General features: G+C 41.5%; 1 protein-coding gene across 1 annotated transcript in view; it reads right to left on the bottom strand.

Moving 5' to 3' along the window:
• The window catches only part of tmem145 (transmembrane protein 145), a 63,121-nt gene that overhangs the window by 24,252 nt on the left and 17,279 nt on the right, over window positions 1-21,590 (bottom strand). Inside the window, exons 2-7 of the mRNA XM_033641384.2 lie at window positions 18,189-18,263; window positions 16,949-17,026; window positions 12,895-12,981; window positions 12,123-12,224; window positions 707-791; window positions 171-242 (exon numbers count right to left, since the gene is read on the bottom strand). Coding sequence (XP_033497275.1) covers window positions 171-242; window positions 707-791; window positions 12,123-12,224; window positions 12,895-12,981; window positions 16,949-17,026; window positions 18,189-18,263 — 499 coding nt within the window. The remainder of the gene's footprint in view (window positions 1-170; window positions 243-706; window positions 792-12,122; window positions 12,225-12,894; window positions 12,982-16,948; window positions 17,027-18,188; window positions 18,264-21,590) is intronic.

The following is a 21,590-nucleotide window of genomic DNA, read 5'->3' as shown; positions in this document are numbered from 1 at the left end:
ATCGGGGAAAACATGAGAACTTACTCCTATCCCATCAAGAAAACATGTAGACTTTATTATAGATTTGAAGCAAAGGGCACTTAATGACTGCTGCGGGCTTTGAAAGTCAGAAAAAATTGGCCGGTTCATGGAGGAGGAGAGGTACAGTAAGTGGAAAAGACAGTACTTACAGGCAAAGTAGCAGGAGAGGAGGAACACCATGGAGAAGATGACCAGGAACGTGATGTCCGTCTCCAAGATTCCTGTGAAAAGAGGGTGGAGGAAGCAGAGGAAGGAAATGGAATAATTGATGAGAACGAAAGATGGGAAAAAAGTGGGAGATGGTGAAAAAGGGAGGGGAGGTGAAATCAAAGAAGAAAAGAAGGAAGAAAAAAGTAGAAAAAGGAAGGGATAAAAAACCAAGAGAGGCAGGTACGTGATGAGGATATCGGATTAGTTAAGAAACCCAGAGAGTTACAGTAGGGGAGAGGGAGAGACAGAGAGAACATTGGAGATGTAGGAATAATTCATTTAGAAGCTACTTGGGCCCCCTCTTCTTTTCATCCCTTCCTCTCAGTTCATCTATCATCATTAATTCATTCAGCCGTCCCTTCATTATTGTAATTTGTTCAGTTCAGTGTGCTTTATTGGCCGTGCTAAGTGGTGTTGGCTTGTGCCATCAGCAATTCCTTCCATAATCTCTCTCTTTCTGTCTAATCACTCTTACCGAACTCATCTGCAGAGAAATGCTGCGTCCAGAAAGACTGGCCATTGGTCAGTTTCATCTCATACTCCAGCTGCAAGCCATCGCCCTGCGAGAGAAGACAGAGGAGGAAGAAAAGACAGAGGAGGCAGGTGAGATAAAACATGCATTCAGGCTTTGTGATCTGTACAAGATATACATTAAAGCTTAAAGCCGCACAATCCTGCGGGTCAAAATGGCAATGAGACTAATGATTCTTCAGATACATTTTTAAACATATTCTTATGACATTTTGATGATGGAGACCTGCAGGATCTGTTTGTTGGACTTAAATCCAGCATTTTACATGAACCTCTGACTGCTGGATCACCCAGACAGCATACGTGTTTTGAAATGTAAGAAATCAAACTGGTGCAGGGACACTGACAGAATCAAATACCACAACATCGTGGTTTCTATACATAAAATGTGATATCTGCAAAAGAGAACTTTTATTTTCACTTATCCTTTTCATTGATTTGTCCACAGAGATGCAGCACATTCTCACATAGAAACAGATCCCATCTAGTCCATAACATTTCCAAAATTTTTCATGCAGCCACACCTGCTGTATTTCCTCTCTAGAATGCTCAATCAATGAATACTGAAACCAAGACTCTCCAGTAGCATATATCAAGTAAAAGTAACAACCCACCAAACCACTTTGCCTCTCTGCCACGATGTCACAATCCAGGGTAAATAGAAAATAAGCACAATTTTCAGTAATCAAAACAAATAAATTGTCCTGGCAGTGGTTTACCTCATCCTATGGTTTGTATTATTTTCCTCCCTTTGAAATGAGAACTATTTCCATAAGGAAATCAGATATTCTCTGAGAGTAAATTGGCAAATTTCCTTGGAAAATTTACAAGAAAAAAAGTGATATTCTTTGAGAAAAAAAAGGGCATGTGACATAGTATAAAGAGTGGCAAAGTCCTGGAGGAAGTCATGGTGGATAGAAGGTCAAAAAATACAGGACTTCGACATAGGACACAAGGCTTCATGTCCCCTGTGAGTCGACGTTGGCTTCTCATTTTCAGACTTAGATGACTTATTATTTTCAGTTTTTAGTAGAGCTGCCCCCTGAAAGTTGGAGATTCAAATCTTCAGTCGGGGACCCCTCAGTCAACTCAAATTCCACCAACTGGGGTGTGTGTGTTCGTCAATGTGCAGTGCACTTCTTCAGATTAAGCTTTAGAGTGAGCGTTCCTCACTTTCATGCTGCTCTTCGGTACAGGCCGCTGCAGACACAGAGGCAGCCTGCCTGAGGGAGGAGACAGGCTTTGCACCCTAATACGCTGACTTAACATTATCATCTGCCTTCTGCTTAGAAGTGGTGAATTTGCAGCTCAGAGCAACTTAATACAGTACAGTCTCTGGTTTTTGTTTGATATCTAGTTTCGGCAAAAATTTTGTTGCACATTTACGATCCGTCGTTAGCATAGTTAGCTTGTCTACTATATTACGTGAATGTCACTGTCACGATGAATGTCCTCCTGAACCCTGTTTAAACTCTTAAACTCTATATGTAAAAAAATAAAAGAGCAATACATAGATGGATAATTGTATTGAACAACCAAATCTGATTTGACTGAAATAATTCTAAATAGGTCCATCCCTTGTTTTAGGATGTATAGTATAAAGCTGCTGATGTTTTTCTTGTATATTTGGGTTTTTTTTGCCACTTTCATCTCAGATTTTGTTTTTCTCTTAAATTTACAATTTTATCTCAGAAATTCTGATTCTTTTCTTGGAATATTACCCCCTTCCCATGGCTATGTTTTTTTATTTTTACCTGCAACGGTCCTTACATTCCATTGAACATATGCCACATAAAAAAATCATAAACCAAAATGGAGAAATGCATATTTGATAGTTTTCGGTCTCATAATGGCACTCCCTTCTCTTTGCATTAATCTGTTGGAAAACCACTGGTTCTCTTTCAGAGTAGATGACAGAATGTTTTTGGTACAAATGCCAAAAAAATTCAGTGGCTCAAAAGGTAGAGCAGGTCGTCCATTAATCGGAAGATCAGAGGTTTGATCCCTGGCTCCTCCAGCCTGCATGTTGAAGTGACCTTGGGCAAGATACTGGACCCCAGTTTGCACCCGATGGCTGTACCATCGGTTTGTGAGTGTGTGTGAATGGTTACTGAGTAGCAGGCGGCACCATGTATGGTAGCCTCTGCAACCAATGTATGAATGAGTGAATGTGACATGTAGTGTAAAAGCGCTTTGAGTGAGCAGAAGACTAGAAAGGTGCTATACAAGTGCAGTCCATTCACCATTTGACAATACAATAGTCGAGTCTGGAACCAATACCAAAATTAAACTTTAGCTCACTTCATCTATCGACATGTAAAGCAACATAATGAATTCCCTTTACTGTCTTTTACCAAAAGTAGCCAAAGTTCTCAAAAGTTAAATATTGTGGAAACAGCTGCACAAGATCTTTGCTTGAATTTTTGTTTTTAATTGTGATAAATCAGGATCTATTTATATAATAAATAGAGCACCAGACTAACTGATACTTGCTGCTTTTCATTTGGTACCAAAAGAGTACTGAAGATCAACACCCTGTCTTATTAACAATGTTGATACACTGACTAAGCACGTAGAAGCTCAGCGCTCAGAGGGATCAAATACGATCACAGCAATGCAGCCTTTAAGACCAGGAAAACAAAAATCTGGACTTCACCACCAAATTAGGAAAATTAAAATCCCAAAGGATGTTTAGTCTGTTCAGTCACAAAGTCAACATCCTGATTTCACTTGGACACCGTGTAACACATCCATAAAACTGATGAAAAACATCTTAGCTGTTTGCTGATGATCATGAGACAGTTTTGCTTTTTTAAGATAACTGACTCATCTTTCTCTGCTGCAGTCATTTCCCACTGATGTCCATTCTTCACACCAGAACGTCACGAGAGCGAACACGATGACAAAGGTGCCACATGCGACTCTGTGATTCCGTTTGATGCGACTGTGTTCAAACGTGAAATTCCTGCCTACTGAAGCAGAGGCCAGATTTCTTCCAACCATTCCTGGTACAAGAGGAGGAAAACATCCAGATCCTCCTTGGGGACGGACACACTGTCGGTTTAGCTGCTCGGTGAAATTGTGCCATATAGTCAGTCGGTCCCCCAGCCGGCCTGGAAGTGCCTCGGGATCCCCCAGGTGTGTGTGGAGGGAGGTAGTGGAGAAATGAAAAAAGGAATCTAGGCTGCTCTGCCTTCTGTGCCGCCAATGAGCAGATGACCCAGATTAACAGAAAGGAAGGATGGATGGATGGATGGATGGATGATAGCCGTAGCAACAGTTTTCTCTGCTTTAATGCAGAGTCTTCTCTTTTTTAATCTTTAATAGTGTGACGCACTTATAAATTATTCGTTCGACTCATTATAATTATATGTCGATCAGATATATTTGTTCTAAGGTGCGATGTTATGAAAGGCAGCACAGGAAGATAATATCTAGGTGTGTAAACATGCAGTGAAGAAGAATTACCTTGGAGAGAATAAACGTACCTGAGTGTTAAACCCCTGCTGGAATGATGTTAATTTTTTTGCAGTCACACAAATAAAAAAGTGTCAAACTGAAAGTGAATTTGGGGAGGTGAGAAAAAAAGTGCGATGGGGAACAAGGGGGGGAGGAGACCGAGATGGGTTGACAATCAGAGCACAGAGAGCTCATTTCACACACACAAGTTCAAAGCCGATGGAGTTCGCGCTTGTTGCGGTGGAGCGAGGGAAAAGAGTGAGTGAGAGAGGGAGGGGGGAGAAAAAGACTTTGATTTCATTTGGCAGCCTGAGACTCCATCTCACTCCCTCTATCAAAAAGGGCGAGAAGCATGGAGCGTGCACTGCCACAAAATCAATACAGACACAAAGAGCAAGGAGACAGAGATAAAGAGAGTGATAGATGTAGAGGGGGAGAAAGTTAAAAACACAGGTAGGGAGAAAGGTAGACTGAAGAGAAGGGAGCACATGCAAAGAGGGGAAGAGAGATGTATGCAGGGGGGAGAGGGGAGAGATGAGGGGAGAGGCAGCACTTCACACAGCGGGGATTATCTCTTGGTGGGACTGACAAGGAGTCACAGGATGATTTTGGGGTTGTTTGTTGGTTTCAGGTGTAAAAAGGCATCTACTTCTGATATACTGCACTGATATATCACACAGTGAATGTGCTCTAACCATAACACCTGTGCAGTCTTGTACATCTTGTGCCCCCCTGAGCTGCAGATAACTGCATTTAAAAGGGACTTCTGGGAGTCTTCTGACAGTGTGGATCTTTTATCTGGACAAAACGTGTGTATAGATAGCTGAACATTATGCTCATATGTGATTGTTGGACATGTCATTCCAAAACTATAGGGCAGTAAAGTGATATTTTGGGTTGTATGAGGTACTTATCCATAGTGAGTGTGAAACCCACAGTCAATGTCACTCAGACGCATCTCTCTCTTTAAACCCATTCAGTCTCCCTCTGCAGAAGTTCCTCTGTATACTCTGGTTCCTCTCGTCTCCACAGTAAATGGCATTTCATTGTCACCGTCACGACCACTTATTTTTTATTTTGTCATGTTTATTGTCTCTTTCATAAACTGCTGAAAGTCTAACCCAAACAGCTGACCTGCAGCCTAACACAGCACGCGCAGCACAGTTGCGGTTACTACATGCGTAGGAACATGGAAGTTCTATGGGTGAGAAAATCTAGCACCAAAGGAAAGGGCTGTCTGATGGCCAGGTAAAGCAGTGAAAGTATTGTCAATGTAGCGTCCACTTAAACTGATACTGATTTTTTTTTCCGGTGAGCTTTTGATAAGGTGGCTAAATTAATTTTTCTGCTACTCCACAAAGTACTCCTGCCTGCCTCTCCAAACTGGAGGCATACTGGGCCGCCATCTATTTAAGGTCAGAGGTGACATTAAGTCATTGTTTTTGAGTCTCAAGTCTTTGCACTCAAGTCCAAAGTAAGTCCCAAGTCAAGACTGACAAGCTGCAAGTCCTAAAGTTTGAGTTGAATGCTAAACAAGTCATACTGGACTCTTAAACTAATTCATTTCATTCATTCAGTTTCTGTAACCGCTTATCCTGTTGGGGGTCGCGGGGGGACTGGAGCCTATCCCAGCTGACACTGGGCAAGAGGCGGGTTACACCCTGGACAGGTCGCCAGATTATCACAGGGCTGACACAGAGAGACAGACAACCATTCACACTCACATTCACACCTACGGACAATTTAGAGTCACCAGTTAACCTGCATGTCTTTGGACTGTGGGAGGAAGCCGGAGTACCCTGAGAAAACCCACTCTGACACGGGGAGAACATGCAAAGTCCACAAAATAGGGCTCCACCACCCCAAAATGTGGACCCCCTACCCCAGGTTCAATCCAAGAGTCAACATTAGCTTGCTAACTATGTTCATATTAGCCTTGACTTTCCCTTCTTTGAAGAAAAAGAAGAAGAAGAAATACTAATACTACTCCTCTAGGGGGAATTTAATTTAATTTCACTCTGTTGTCATACACACATCCCCAAAATACACACATGCATAAACAGGACCTCTACATGCATTAAATGGAGAAATGTCAGGGCACGTGGCGCTGCGCTTGGACAGGCACCCCGAGCAGTTGGGGGCTCGAGGGCACCTCCACAGTGCCCAGGAGATGAACTGGCAGGTCCACCAGTCCTCGCTCCATATTTGAACCAGCAACCCTCCAGTTCCCAACCCAAGTCCCCATGGACTAAACTACTGTTGCCCTTTGTGCAACTTCATTATGATTGGCCTGGGTCTGACCTGAGTCCAGGTCTTGTGACTTGAGTCAACACCTGCTGAAGGTATTACACTGACGATAGGAGAGTAACTCAGTCAACCCCATTTCATAAAATCCAAACTATCCCTTTCATAAATTTGTGGGGCTCACATAAGGCAGCTTTTAAAAAGAAAGGTCAAATACACATTATCCTGATGCTTAGTATCTCACAAAAATATTGTTTTCTGCTTCTCCTATAATGCGACTTATGACATATTTTCATTAGACCTCTCCTGCCTGGCAGATGCCAATGTCTTTTACACTCCACTTCCACATTGTAAAGCAGGCTTTCTTTCTCAGACTTGACAAAGCTCCTCCAAAGCCAAATGAGCCAAGTGTCCCTTTAATATGCTGCTATAACAGCCTCCTCTCCTCTGGGAAGGCTTTCCAAAAGATTTCGGTACCTGGCTGCAGGGCTTTGCTCCCATTCAGCCACAAAAGTGCTAAGTGAGGTCGTGGCACTGATGGTGTGCTTATAAGGCCTGGCTCAAGGTTGGCGCTCCAACTCATGCTGAGATTGTTTGATAGGGTCGAGGTCAGGGCTCTGTGTCGGGGCCAGTCAAATTCTCAAACCTCAAACTCAAAAACTCTTTCTTCATGGAGTTCGCTTTGTGAAGGCTTTCCCAAAACCGTTGTAAGAAATCAATAGTCAGTCTAAAATATCATTGTGTGCTGTGGCGATAAGATTTCCCTTAATTAATAAACGAATTGAGAAAATAATCACCAGATTAAAAGCAACTGCGGTCGATGATGAAAATAATTGTTAGTTTCAGCCTTGACAAAGAGTTTTCTGACACACAAATAATATTGTGGGAGAATCACACCCTTAAGTATTGCACTCCGTGTTCAAACTGTGAGCAACACAATCTACAAATCATCAGGTTTGTTCATTTCCTATAAAAGTGAGTATCTCTCCCGAAAGACTCCAAACACTGTCAAATACTCCCGTTATTGTTCCTTGTTTATCACATTAAAGAAGTGCAATGTTTCAAGTCCAAACTGACTCCCCATCTGGCGCAGAGTGATAGGATCCGTCTTCTGCATGCGACTGTGTCTGAAGTCTTTGTGAGACATACAGTTCTACAATTTTGGAAGAGCTGCGGTAGATGTGGGTGTGTTTCTGCATTGTTTGGTCTACAAAGATGAGTCACCTGGCCAGTCTAATTTCAGCGCTTCCTTGGTTCCCCACTGAGGTAATTTTGTTTCATTAGCAGCAGCTCTGCTCGGCATAATAAAGTGAAGGCTGATTGCAGGCATTCAAGTTTTTTTCCATTTCTCCGCTTCTCTCTGAAAACCGCGAGGATAAACGCCTCATAAACCTAACGCTCAGACAACAGTTGCCGGGGTCGATGGCAAGCAATGAAGGCATGTTATTGAGCTGTTCTGTCTTCTGTTTATTTCCAATAATGGTATAATTAGCTCCAATTAACGAGTGATATTACTGTAACTCATCAAAACAGTTTCATGAAAGGCAATAACATAGAAATAAGTGTTGTCTTGAGAAAACTTTGCAACTGTACAGTACACCCCTACACACACACACACAAGCAGAGTTGGATCGTACAGTGTGACGTACGTTGTTGATGCAGGTTTTTGAGATGATAAATATGATTCATGAAAAGATATCTGCAGACGAAAAACTACCATTCAAGCTTGTTATTATTAGTGATCTTTGGTTACTCTGGCAATTTACTTGTCGGAAAAAACTGACTGCCAGAGGTCCTCTGGTCTGTAATTTGCGATGACCTGAATTTTATTTATAATGATTGTCTTTTTTTTTTTTACTCTCCCTGATGAAATAATGATTATTTGCGGCCTTGAGGTTTCCTGCTATAATTAAACAAGTGAAATTGCCTGGAAATGTTAAATAACGATCAACCTCACATTTTATCATTTCGCGCAGGCAAGACTACATCTGGGAATTGAGAGTAGGCATCCTGAGGTTTTGAGGGGCTTATGAGCTGATATAGATTTAGACCCACTTCAGCACAGGTAAAGACTGAGATGGAAAGTACATGAAAGGAGAGCTGGATGAGAGCACAACAGGGACAAAGAGAGGAAAATAAGCAGCAGCACATAAAAGTGAGGGCGCACAGGAAAATGCATGGAATGAGCAAGAGGCGAAGGAGAAATGAGACCAGCGAGATGGCAAGATGGAGAGGAAAAACACAATTAGAGATAGGCCGATGGAGAGAAGCAGGAGACGGAGAGGTAAATGGATATGAAATGGCGTGGAGCGCGCCACAGCTTGGTGACAGAGTTGAAAGAGAGCAGGACGCAGCCAATGATTGTGAGCGACAAAGGAAGAAAGACGGAGAGGTGTGAAAGTGTAAGGGAAGCGAGGAGGCGAGCAGTGAGAGACGAGGGGTGGAAATTGGCTGCGGGGTGCGTCGTGCATATGTCCCCCGGAGTGGAGACGAGCTTTTACACTTTAGTCCAACAGCATTAGGGAGTGTGTCTATCAGCAGACGCTGGCGTGACACTAAACCACACTGTGCGGGAAGCATCCGTTTTAATCATATCCCTCTTCAACCAACAGCACAAAAACAAACCCACCAAAAAAAAAATCTCTCTAACACACTCCAACACTCACAGACTCATGACCAGGAGCGTGACACTGATGCAACCCAGAGTGTGACACTGATATGCAGGCAAACATCCAGTGAAACACATTCAGCAGAAATCGCACTTTAAAAAACATGAGTATGTTGCACACTGAAAAAACAACACACCTATTTCCTGGGTTTTGTCCTTGACTGAAGACCTCTGCGTAGGAGGATGTATCACCACCGAGCAGAGCTATCATTATACAAGCTCATGATTTCTTCAACGAGTGCCCCAGTCCAGACTCACAACAACAAACAGCACACCGCAGCCAACGCTGTGCTCTTTTTCTCCCGGCGCACCATTAGCACAACACTGAGTCCCATTATAAAACAACACAATACTTAAAAGTCCCTGAAGCTAGCTAATCAATAGACTACAGTGGAGCCCTTGTTAAGGCATGTTTAGCACAGTTTAAGTAGAGAGTCATATATTAAGAGTCTCTGCACTTTGTTGTACAACTGTGGCATGGGAGAGAGATAACGCACTGCATGGTGTCCAGAGGCAATTCAAAGAGAGAGATGCACAGATTAAGAATCAGCTGTGACATATGAGGAGAGGAGGGCAAGTGGGTGTGAGGGGCATTCTGGACAGCAATTATTATTGTCATGTATGTTACATTTGGGATTGGGTCTGAAGGTCTGCAACATACAACAGCGTTTGATTATTATTAGTAGAACAAACATTTTCAATATTACCTTTATGAGAGTATCAGTCTATCAGTGGTAAGTATTTATGGTATCTACCATTCTATTTTTGGAATCTACCTATCTATGGTATTAGTCTTTCAATCTATGGTATCTTATCTATTGTATATATCTATGGTAGGTTTTTATGGTACCTATCTGTCTATTTTTGGAATCTATTTATCCATGGAATCTATCTTCCAGTCCATAGAACCTATTTATCTATCTATGGCATCTCTCTTTCTATCTCTCCTTTTATCTATGGAATCTATCTTTCTATCTATGGCATCTATCTTTCTACTGTATCTATGGCATCTGTCTTTCTATGGAATCTATCTTTCTATCTATGGCATCTATCTTTCTACTGTATCTATGGCATCTATAATTCTATCTATCTTTCTATCTGTGGAATCTATCTGTGGAATCTATCTTTCTATCTATCTCTGTATCTATGGCATCTATCTTTCTATCTATGGCATCTATCTGTCTATCTTACTTTCTATCGATCATCTACCTTTCTATCTATCTCTATCTATGGCATCTATCTGTCCATCTAACTTTCTATCAATGGCATGTATCTCTCTATCTATCTTTTTATCTATGGAATCTATCTTTCTAGCTATCTCTCTGTGGCATCTATCTTTCTATTTATAGCATCTATCCTTCTATCTATCTCTCTATCTATCTCTGTATCTATGGCATCTATCTGTCCATCTAACTTTCTATCAATGGCATGTATCTCTCTATCTTTCTATCTATGGCATCAATCTTTCAGTCTATGGCATCAATCTTTCTATCTATATTCCTATCTACAGTATCTATCTTTCTATCTATGGCATCTGTCTATCTTACTTTCTATCGATCATCTATCTTTCTATCTATCTCTGTATCTATGCCATCTATCTGTCCATCTAACTTTCTATCAATGGCATGTATCTCTCTATCTTTTTATCTATGGAATCTATCTTTCTAGCTATCTCTCTGTGGCATCTATCTTTCTATCTATAGCATCTATCCTTCTATCTATCTCTCTATCTATCTCTGTATCTATGGCATCTATCTGTCCATCTAACTTTCTATCAATGGCATGTATCTCTCTATCTATCTTTTTATCTATGGAATCTATCTTTCTAGCTATCTCTCTGTGGCATCTATCTTTCTATCTATAGCATCTATCCTTCTATCTATCTCTCTATCTATGGCATCTATCGTTCTATGTATAGCATCTATCTTTCTGTCTATGGCATCAATCTTTCAATCTATGGCATCAATCTTTCTATCTATATTCCTATCTACAGCATCTATCTTTCTATCTATGGCATCTATCTTTAAATCTATGGTATCCATCTTTCTATCTATGGTCTCTATCCATCTATGGTATCTTTCTATCTATGGTATGTATGGTATATATCTATCTATGGTATCTATCCATCCATCCATCCATGGCATCTGTCTATCTAGGGTGTCTTTCTATCTATTGTATCTATGGTATGTATCAATGGTTTTTATCAGTGGATGCTATATATCTATTGATGCTATCTATGGTAACTATGTATCTATCTATCTATCTATCTATGGCATTTATCAGTGGATTCTATCTATTTATTGATGGTATCTATCTATGGCATCTATCTATGTTATTTTGAATATTACTGTGCATCATAGGGTTAAATTTCCTTGCAGTTTTCTGCCTGCTTAACTTAGATTACTTTATTTCTGTAATTTAAAATGTAGCCTGGTGCAAAATGCTCAAATGGGGAAAGCACACACTGGGACAGAAATTATGCTCAAGTTGATTTAAAATTTATGGCGAGAGACAGCACAAAAAAGTTTCACAGAGCCTTCCTCAGGGTGTGCTGGTTATATTTTCACCTGAGCTTTCTCATTTTAATATCTGATGCTGCTGCTGCTCCTTGCACCTGAAATCTATTCATTGAGTTGTTTGGCTTGACTGCAAAAACTTAAAACTGTGATTTAAATTGTTAAAATAGGTCCTCCTGGTGCATTTAACAACCACATGTCAATAAATGTATAGATATCTCAGACCTTTATACATATTCTTTTGATGTATATTTTTAATGGCTAGATGATGATGGCAGTGTTGACATTTGTTTATCAAAGGAGCAGCAGAAAACAAACAAATGACTGCACGGGTATGTTTGCATGTGAGTCCCCCGAGTCTGTCTGCATGATGAAGGCGGTGTGTTGCCATGGCAACCGCCAGGTAGTGCACCTGCCCCTATAGAGAGTAAGAGCCGTTAGGGTCAGAGGGGGAGTCAGAGGTCAGTGCTTACCCCACACTTGCTGAGAGCGATGTACCACCATCTCTCCCTCACTGAGCGGAAACTACGGCCGCCCACACAGCTCAGAACCTCCTCATTCCCGTCTCCTTCCACCTGAGAGGGAGAGATAGAGGAAATGCATGGAGGTGTGCACAGAGGATGTTGTTATCCACAAAGGTGGCGCGTTTTTACCTCAGAGACGCTCTGAATTATCACTTCAGAGTGGGAGTCTGATATATCAAGATACAAACATATTTCACACCCCAATATAGCCTGAAATGTGGCAACAAGATCCACTAACCACCACAACAACAGAGTCACGCTGGCAATCACACTTCCTAATGTGATAAACAAACATGTTGTGTTGCTTATTGAAAAAAAAAAAGTGAATATTATTTTTAAAAGGTGTTACAGGAGAGAAAGATCTTTTAGACCCTTTCTGCTCGACTGAGATGCATCATGAACAGTGGGAATGTGTGAATCAGTGAAATGTTACAAAAACACATTACAGGCCATTAGCGTCAATGCCTCTCTCTGTTTCCATTTGTTTACCTCTTTTACATGTTTCTGCTCCCTTTCTTTTTTGCATTACAAAGACTACCCGATGGGAAAGATGAAAATAAGTTTGACTTTCTGGGGATAAAAAAGTGACACTCACGCACACGTATATCAGAAAGCTCAGAGGTTAGCTTTAGCATTATATTCTCCTAAGACAGTTTGCTGCTCAGAACAAGTGTGTGTACTGTATATATTTGTGTGTGTGAGTGTGTGTGTTCGCTCTTACCACACAGCCTGACCAGGTGTAGCGTGTTGTGAGGTTGATGACCTGGTTGTTCTCGGGCCTCAGCACCGCCTCCTTTTGGTAGCAGTTCTGACAGAAGACAACACAATTAAATTCAAATAGGAAGGTTTAAAAGATTCAACATTGCCCAAGCTGAAGTTTCTGTTGAATCTACACAGTCTCTCATCTTTTTATACTGTACTTCCTGCAGATTTCACAAAGTATTATTCAACAAAGCTCAGGAAAAAGTGCCCAAACTTGATGCATGTTGCTGTGGGTTATATACATTCAGCTGTATGCATATTAAAGGAAACCCTCCACCACAAAATGTTTGTGTTTCAGCTACTCATCCCATGTTATGATGAATTCATGAAGCAAACTTTGTTTTTCTCGCATGCCTCCTTGGTGAACGAATATTCCAAAAACCAAGAAACTTCTTGATGAATTGCAGTAAAAGGGGTCCATGTTTAACAGCAGCAAAACTATATTAAAACATCTGTTCCTGAGACCCTGTGTCCTCATATGAGGACATCACATTTTGGTTTACTTGACCTTAAACTTCATTCTACTTAACTTAGACCTGTTGTCCTCATTCGTGGACACTTTTTGTGCCATCTAGCGGGAGTAAGAGCACAACACCCCAATCCATGTAAAAACAAGATGGCGGCCATCTCTGCCAAGTCAGTCTGCAGCCAATCCCCACACCAAAGTGGACAAGGTCCAAAACCTGATCACATATTATGGTTGAAACTTGTTTATTTATGATTAATAATGTTTGTAGTTTGGTAAGGCAACAAAATTGACCAATTTTAGCAACAGTAACAAGCTAAGACACTGTTAATTAGGAAGTACTCGTTTGAGGACACTGGGACTTCATTGTTGTCTCATTTAAGGACATTGGGACTTAATTATTGTTGACAATATTTATTTTTTTTATACTTATCGGGTCCTACTGATCCCAAATAGCTAGGAGAAACAAAAGTTTTGGTCTCAAGAGGATAATCCAAGTCTCATTTATCCAGTTGTATGCTCATTACCTGCCAAACACATGCATTTTCACTAGAGCCTCATTACTTAAAACACTTCTGCATGAACAGTCTCATGCACAGATGAGTAGTGTGCCTCAGCAACTCAATGGACTGCACAAGCTGAGTTCAATCGCATGTGCTTTCCACGGTGCGCTACTCCTATGTGGAAGTGTTATATAATGTAATATTTCAATGATACTGCGTGTGTTTGGGAAGAACTGAGCATCCGACTGGTTAAATGAGACTTGGATTATACTGTATGAGTTGTGTGAGAGTTTGTATTTTGACACAGTTTGCTGATCATTAAACACAGCCCCCGTTTACCCTTATTCATCAAGAATTTTTGGATTATTCGTTCACCATACAGGTTTTTGGAAAGAGCAGGGTTTCTTTGAATTTTAATGTAACACAAAGCGAGTAATTGATATACAAATGATCATTTTGTGGGCGAGGTATTCCTTTATGTAACAACAGAGCATCAGTGAAAACATAAGAGACTGTTTTGTCAGTGCAGAATATACAAGGTGTGTTTAATCAAAATGTAATTGAAATTGTGGCTACTTTGCTTTCTGGTCTATCGAGGCTGCTGTAAGAGGAATTAAAATTTATATTTTTTTGTTCCTTCTTCGATGGATTTCTGTTTGTGTGACTGCTGAATATTGGTGAGTGCAGAATGAAGGCTGTACTTTTTGATTCTGGGAACCTGACACCAAAATCTGTCTGAGAGCTGAGAAATGTTGGGCTGTTTGTAGCTGTGCTGGAAATATCTCAACATAATGACACATCTGTGTATCAAAAGCAGGAAGAAGAATACACCAACAAATGACTACCTGGGCTTAGAAATTAGGGCTGTGTATCAGCAAGAATCTGGCGATATGATGTGCATCACAAGACAGGGCTTACAATTCAATATAGTGTGATACTTTAAGCAAGGTAATATATATTGAGTTTTTTAAAAGTCAGATTTCAGGAAAAATGTCACAATATAAAGAACATGCCAACATATGCATCAAAAAGATTGATTTTTAAGTGATCAGTGTGATGTGTATTTGTATTTGTCACAGTCTCTGTAACATCCAACATTATTGCGTGACTTTTTGTGCAATCTGAGAAAAGGAAATTGCCTGTGTCACAAAGATTAGGGCTGCACTTGAAAGTTGAAGATTCAAATCATCAGTCGGAAACCCCTCAATCAAGCAGTCTATTTTTTTTCCACTCAGTGTACAGTGTACTTCTGGGGATGTTTTGGTCACCAGATTTAGCTGCAGACTCTCCAGTCCAGGCAGCTGCAGACCCAGACCCAGGGTGAGTTTGAGTGAGATGGAGGCAGCTGTCAGGAGCAGGAGAGGCTCTGCCCAGTCAAGCTTCAAGAGAACGTTATTTTCTACCATCTGCTTAGAAGTGGCGAATTTGCAGCTCACAGCAACTTAATGCAAAATATTCTCTGGCTTTTGTTGGATATCATGTCTCGGCAAAAAATGGTGCACATTCACAATCCGTCTTTAGCATAGTTAGCAGTCATTAGCTCGGAGGGCTAACTTGGCTTGTTTACTATATAACATGATTGTCTCTGTCACCCTGAACATCCCACAGAGCCCCACTAAAACTCTCAAACTCTATCTGGAAAGGAAATAGTCAAATATCCATATTGAACAGCCAAATCTGATTTGACTGACCAAAAAAAAGGAGGTGCTTTGCAGTGTTCTTTCAGTAAACAAATTAATAAACTTGAATGTACACAATTAAAAATTTTGTGGTTTTGAGAAGTGATACAGTATCACAAAAAATATTATACTATACTCCAGTGTGTCGCACTTTTCTTACACTCCTAATAGAAATGCAAGGTATTTGGTGCTAGACCATCTTAGCATGAGCTTCCTCATACAGTGCACAGCACACCTGATAACCCTAATAACAGTTTTTACTTAGAGGCTCACCTTACTTTGATAACACAGAAACCAACAGATGCCGTACACTGAGCTGGTTAAGCTTTAAAATGGGTTAGCAGGCAGTACCAACATCTGCCTACAGTAAATGGTTGCATTATACATTATTCATTGGTTGTGAAAGCCATTTAATGTCAGCGTTATATACTATATCATGTTATATCTTTAGAGTACCAGCTGACTGTGGCATATACAGACGACTACAACACAGATTAAGGATTCATGCACGCTACTCCTATAGCCGAGGCCCATATTTCATGACTCCACTATCTCTAAAAGCCAGAGATCTCAGACCTAAGGCTCCAAATTATGGAGTCAACCAGGTGTTAAATGTACGCTGCGCGGAACGTGGACGGGAGAATAAGTTTGTGAGGAATTACTCTAAATGCATACAGTGTAGTCTGTTAAGTATGTGGAAAGAGATGCACTTTCTGTTGTTTTGGCTTTGTACTTGCGTAATTGGATTTGAAATATTACAATGACTACAAGGCTGAAGTGCTGATTTTCAGTTTTACAGGTAAACATCGGCTCCCCTAATTTTGAACAGTGCAGCAGTACAAAAACAAGGCTGTAATTCCTAAAATGTTCACGCAGTATGGATGTAAATATCCTCAAATCAAGGTTGATACAATGCACTTTACCCTTTTAATCACTGTTCAGTTCACGAGCTAATGTGTTTGAGTGCTGGGCCAAGTACAAGAAAACAGAAATCCATCTACAGAAAATCTTCCTGCTATTATTTTCTGTGCAGCAGCTTCAGTTTGGGCAGAGGTCTCTGGTGTCTCACTTTGCGTTCACAAGTATGGATTGTACCATCCTTGATCACTGCATGTATCATCAATAATATATCGCTGACCGTGAATGAAAACCCCTTCAAGGGCTGAGAAAGACAGCTTTGTTTTATTCTGAGCAGCATGAGCAGGGCGTGATCCTTTAGTTCAAGTTGAAATGTGAAAATTATCAAAATTGGAGTCACAGGGCTTTTTCATTACAACACTGACATGCAAATTGGTAAATGGAGGTGTGTTTCTCTTTAATAATGGCTTGTCATAAGACATGATGAGGAGGGTGTCAGTGTCTCACCTTTTCGTGCCTCTTGTACACAGCTGGCCACTGAGAACTGTCATCAAAGTAGAGCAATATGTTCTGACAGCAGCGAGACTGCACAAAGGAGAGAGGGAGCATAGATCAGAGAGGAGGCAGCGAGATGGTTTGAGATTTATACGACAAAAACTGTTTCCAAAGTCTGCAGGCTACAACAGTAAAGCCAGGCATGGGTAAAAGAAGACAGAGCGGAAGAACAAAACAGACTCAAAGAAAGATAGAGCGGGTGAGAGAAGAAAGGAGGAGGAGGGGACAGAAAAAAAAGAGGACGAGGAGGGTAAAGCAGGAACAGCCGGAGGAAGGAGGAGAAGGGAAAGAAAGAGCGATGGCATCAGTTGAGATGAGGTAAGAGGAAGGAAAGAGGGAAGGAGAGAGAAATAGATACTAAAGCAGAGAAAGAAAGGATGAAGAAAGAAGAGTAAAACACTTGGGCTGCCAGAGAAGAAAGCGTGGGCAAGCTGAAGCAATGTGGTAAAACTGATTGGAAATAAAAGATGTAAAACAAATGCAAGATACAGACACAAACAGTCTCACATACAGCTACAGTACAGTGAAGGTCTTAGCACACTGAGTCCGCATTTTTTGTCCAAAACTGTTGCACGCTTAAAAATAAATAAGACCTCCCCCTGTGTCTATCATGTTTTCACATTGACTCCAAAATTCATTCAGTCATTAAAGTTTTGCGCATTTTCTCGCATCCATCAAAAGCCTAGAAAGTTGTTTGATCAAAAGGTGGTGAAGACAATGAGAGGAAACCTTTGGGACACACATCTGCATCCGCAACAAGAGAGAGGAATTTGGCACACGGTTTCATTTCACAACTCAAATAGCCCGCTTTCAACAGGTCAGATTGTAATACTCAGGTGGATGATGAGGATGAGGAGGAGGATGTAATACAGGATGAGGACAGCACACAGATACAGACAAAGAGCGACAGCGTGGAGACAGAGAAAGACAGCTCAGTTCCTTCAGGTAGCCGCAGTGCCAAATGCAAGATGCTGGCAGAGAGTGGCGACAGTCAGGGAGGTAACTCAAGTGCAGAGAAGCAAGGGAGCAAATGTGTCTCTCCACTTAGTCATGTATTGTGAATTATTGCATTGAAAAGAATAAAATGCATCATGATATGTTTTTGTCCTTAACAATTTTTATCAGGTGACGGATGAAAAAACGCATACAAAAACATTTGGACTTGGTGTGCAAAGGTCTTACGTCGTCTTACCTTTGGATAGCGGAACCGGAAGTCCAGACGTCCAAAGTCGGTGAGAAAGCAGAAGCGTGTGAGGAAAACCCAGTCCTGGAGTCAAGAAACAGAAGAGAGAGGGGTTAAAGGTTCATTCAACTATTCAGTTTACGTAATCGCCTATCCTAGTGGAGGTCACAGGGGTGCTGGAGCCTATCCTGGTTGACACTGGGCGAGAGGTGGGTTACACCCTGGACAAGTCACCAGACTATCACAGGGCTGACACACAGAGACAGACAACCATTCACACTCATATTTTACAATTTAGAGCCACCAATTAACCTGCATGTCTTTGGACTGTGGGAGGAAGCCGGAGTACCCAGAGAAAACCCACACTGACACTGGGAGACCATGCAAACTCCACCCAGAAGGTCTCCCCCATCCCGGGTTCGAACCAGGAGCTGGTCTCCTCGAACCAGTTGGCACTGTGAGGCGAAAATGCTAACCACTGCACCATTGTTTCACCCAGGGTTAAAGGCGAAACAAACAAAAAAATTAACATGGATAAAGCAAGGAAGACACAAGTTTAAGACTCCACAGCCACACTAGCAGCTCTGTGCTCACATGGCTAACTCAGAACTGAGTACCATGTTTCCATGGTAACAATCAGGTACACCTGCTGACCCTTAGCACCAAATGACAAAAAAGGAGCAAATCATGGGTAATAATTTATGGTTTAATAATGATATAAAGTAAAAATATGAGAAAGGAAAGACTTTCTAGAGAGCGTTAGAAATATACAGCCGCGAGGAGATTGTCAGTCATTTTGAGTTGTGAGCATGATGACTGAAAAGTTGGCAGACATACGAGCTCTGCTACATTAAGCATCTCAGCTCTGCATTAGGTCGGCGCTGCTTTGAGATTTCATGCTACTGTCTGGAAGCTTTTGTCACAGTTACAGTCTTTGCTGAATTTCCCAAGGAAAATGTCTTTGTAATATTTTCTGATGGAGTTGAAGGGAAGGGACTGCATTTATATAGCGCCATTCTACCTTACCGGACAAAGCACTTCACAATTTGCCTCTCATTCACACACACACACACACACACACACACACACACACACACACACACGCACGCACACACACACACACACACATTCATACACTAGTGGTGGCCAAGCTGCCATGCAAGGTGCTGGCCTGCCCTCTCAGAGCAACTTGGGGTTCAGTGTCTTGCTTAATGACACTTCAACATGAGGACATGAGGAGCAGTGGATTAAACCACCAACCTTGTGATTAATGGAAAACCTGCTCTACCTCCTGAACCGGTGTTTGTTCAGTCAGCCATGTTTTAGAGGCGGCTGTGGCTTAGAGGTAGAACAGGTCGTCCACCAATCAGAAGACTGGCGCCTCAGTCCAGTGGCTCCTCCAGTCTGCATGTCCAAGTATCCTTGAGCAAGATACTAAACCCCAAAATGCTCCCAATGGCTGTTCCATTGGTGTGTGAAAGCATGTGAATGGTTACTGAGTAGAAAGTGGCACCTTGTATGGTAGTCTCAGCCACCGGTGTGTGAGAATGTGTGAAAACTCAGTAGTTTAAAAGCACTTTGAGTGGTCAGAAGACCAGAAAGGTGCTATACAAGTGCAGTGAAGTCCATTATTTTTAGTTTAAAAGAAGCCTTAATTTACCCAGAGTTCATGGCAAATTAGTAGGGGTGAGAAAAAAATGTATTCATTCAAGTATCACATTTTTTTTCTTACATTTATTTTAATTGACTTTTGTAATGCCCGACTCAATATAATTCAAATGCGGAGGTGGAAATAAATTGCTGCCTTTACTGTGTTAATCGATTATGTGACATCATATCCTTTTCAAGAAAAACAAAGCCAAAACGAAAAAACAGAAAATGGTTGACAGTCCAAGAACATGGACCTTCAGCTGCTTGAATAGCAACTCAAATTCACCCAGCCCGGTGTAAACTCCCTGCTGAATCAGCAAACTTTCTGTTGCTGCTGTTACACAGATTAGGCCCAGTCTGCTGTGAGGCCAGGAGCTGGGGTTTGAGCCGGCTGAATTCCAGTTGCTGAAGCCACTACTATGTCCGTCCGTGGAGCTTTCGACCACTCTCTTCCTGATGAATATTCTCCCAAAGGCAAGGACACCAGGGTGCACAAGCTTGCTAATTACTTTGATCAAAACCATAGTCAAAAGTCTCGCTTTGTGAAACCAGACCTTGATGATGTTGTGAGGTGAAAAGTCAACAGATGACAAAAGCTATATTGACTCCTGAGCAGTGTATGTCAGTACCAGATTTCATGGCAATCCATCCAACAGCTGACAAAGACATTTTACTCAAAACCACAAACGGCTGCCTCTTGCTGCCCTGGAGGAAAAGTCCGGGGACTACCAAACTCAGTAGCATTTATTGTCTGAGAACCATGAATGTCTGTGTAAACATTTGTGCCAATCCATCTTATAGATGTTGAGATATTGCACAGGATAAGTGAAACCATGACCTGCTGTTAACGCTAAAGGAAAAGTCAGGGGAGAAAGGGATTCATTCTCTGGGCACCACAGTTATCTGTACCAAAACTAAACATTAATCCATCCACACAGATGTTGAGATATTTCAGCCTGGACCAAAGTGGTAAACAGAAGGACCAACAGAACAATAATAAAATCTCGAAAGCTAGCGTGGCTAAAAGGAATGTTGTGTAGAAGCACACAGAGGAAAGAAGATGTAGAGGAGGGAAGGGGAGCCGTAGGGAAGAGAAGAAAGGAAATAAAATGTTGGAGAGAGGGCATTAACGGGGCAATAAAAGAAGAGAAAGAAAGAAGGAGGGGGAAGAGGAGTTGAAACAGAAGGGCAGAGCTTACAAAAAGTTAAAGAAGAGATTGAGGAGGAGTTAAAAAAAAAGGTTTAGCTATAAGAGAAAAAGAAGCAAAGTGGAGAGGAGGGTGGTGGCGCCAAGAGGGTAAACTTCTAGAGAGGGTAAACAGAGAGGGCATCAAGGGGCTGCTGAGCACATTAATGAGGGAGAGAGAGGTGGAGAAGAGGCGAAAAAAAACTATCCATTCTTAATATTATTCAGCCATAAGCTTGGCAGCATGAGACCAGATAATAGTGCTGATGGTGTACTTCACTGAGCTTACATAAAGCACTGCAGCAGCATCGGCGTGGCAGATCAGTCAGTGGTGGTCTATATATAAATATATATATATATCCTATACAGCTGTGAGCAGACACATTTTGTAGATATGGATCACATTGCTGAACACAGCACTAACACCACATCACTTATATGATGTTTACACACTCTTCCCCTTATCTGGAGCACTGCCCGGCGTAAGTACGTCCTACCGAGGCAGACGGGCTAAATGAAGAGCTCTGAACCAGAAGGAGACATCAGATCTTTAAGAATAAGTAACAGCTAGTCTT

This window comes from Epinephelus lanceolatus, chromosome 10 (genome assembly GCF_041903045.1).
Source record: "Epinephelus lanceolatus isolate andai-2023 chromosome 10, ASM4190304v1, whole genome shotgun sequence".
NCBI classification, from domain to species: domain Eukaryota; kingdom Metazoa; phylum Chordata; class Actinopteri; order Perciformes; family Serranidae; genus Epinephelus; species Epinephelus lanceolatus.
This window is presented reverse-complemented; position numbering and strand designations above follow the sequence as displayed.